A 1,112-nucleotide genomic window follows, 5' to 3' on the forward strand; every position below is an offset into this window, starting at 1 on the left:
GGGGGTGGGGGTGGGCGGCTTGCCTGCAAGGGAGGGGGACACAGAGACCCAAACAGTTTGGAAGGCATCCTGGTTTAGAGCCTGAGGCCTGAAAATTAATGGCGGCTGGGATGCGGGGGAGGTAGGCGAGGGAAATGTTGCATGAGGAGGGCCCAGGTTCAGGAAAGAAACTTCAGTCAGCTGAGCACACAGGCCCTGCCCCTGTCTCCTGTCTGTCTGCAGGTCTGTGTGTCTGTCCCCAGCACTCTGCAAGGCTAGAAAAGGAGGAACAACCTGTTCAGAATCCCTGCAGGTGAGTGAAAGGGGGAGACCACTGGACAGAAACGGTGGGGAGAGGGTGCGGAGGGCACAGTGTGGGCAGAATTTGAGGTCCCCACTGCCCATCTCACCACCATGTGTATTGCACCCACCCCGCCACACTGAGGGATGGTACAGAAAGTGGTAGGGCCTGCCAGGGAAATGGTTGGCTCTCACGTGTGGGGTGAATTGTGGGGTAAAGGGTAGGCAGAAGACACACTTGGAGGGCTTCCCCAGCCACGGGGAAGGATGCCGGTACTATCAGCACCTGCATTCCACCTCCAAGTCCTCAGTTTCCCTTGTCTCCTTTGACTTCTCTTACCCCCCCATCCCACCCTACCCCCCAGGACAAGGAAAAGAAGGGAAAATCTCAACATGGAAAATCTCTACAACGAAAATGAAGGCAAGCTGGAAATCGAGGGAAGGCCAGAAGATGAAGTAGAGCCTGAAGATGAAGAAAAATCAGATGAGGAAGAAAAGCTGGAAATGGAGGGGAAGCCAGGGTATGAGGGAAAGCTCCAGAGTAAGGGGCAGCCAGATGATGAGGGACAACTGGAAGATGAGGGAAAGCAAGAAAAGCAGGGCAAGTCTGAAAATGAGGGAAAACCACACAGTGAGGGCAAGCCAGAATCCCTGGCAAAGCCCGAGGGTGAGCCACGGGCTGCCGAAAAGCGCCCGGCTGAAGATTACGTGCCGAGGAAAGCAAAAAGAAAAACGGACAGGGGGACAGATGATTCCCCCAAGGACTATCAGGAGAACTTACGGGAAAGGCATTTGGGCAGTGAGGAGATGATGAGAGAATGTGGAGATATGTC

The 1,112-nt window shown here is 54.7% G+C and overlaps 1 protein-coding gene across 1 annotated transcript; it reads left to right on the forward strand.

The window, feature by feature from the left end:
- Nucleotides 1–95: 95 nt before the first annotated feature.
- LOC103656283 (transcription elongation factor A protein-like 3) lies at nt 96–1,107 on the forward strand (the record flags this gene model as incomplete). Its single annotated transcript, XM_008683643.2, has 2 exons — nt 96–292; nt 645–1,107. Coding segments are annotated over exons 1-2 (621 nt in total), but the record flags the coding sequence as incomplete, so codon positions are not given.
- Nucleotides 1,108–1,112: the final 5 nt, after the last annotated feature.

This window comes from Ursus maritimus, unplaced genomic scaffold (genome assembly GCF_017311325.1).
Source record: "Ursus maritimus isolate PB19 unplaced genomic scaffold, ASM1731132v1 scaffold_3308, whole genome shotgun sequence".
NCBI classification, from domain to species: domain Eukaryota; kingdom Metazoa; phylum Chordata; class Mammalia; order Carnivora; family Ursidae; genus Ursus; species Ursus maritimus.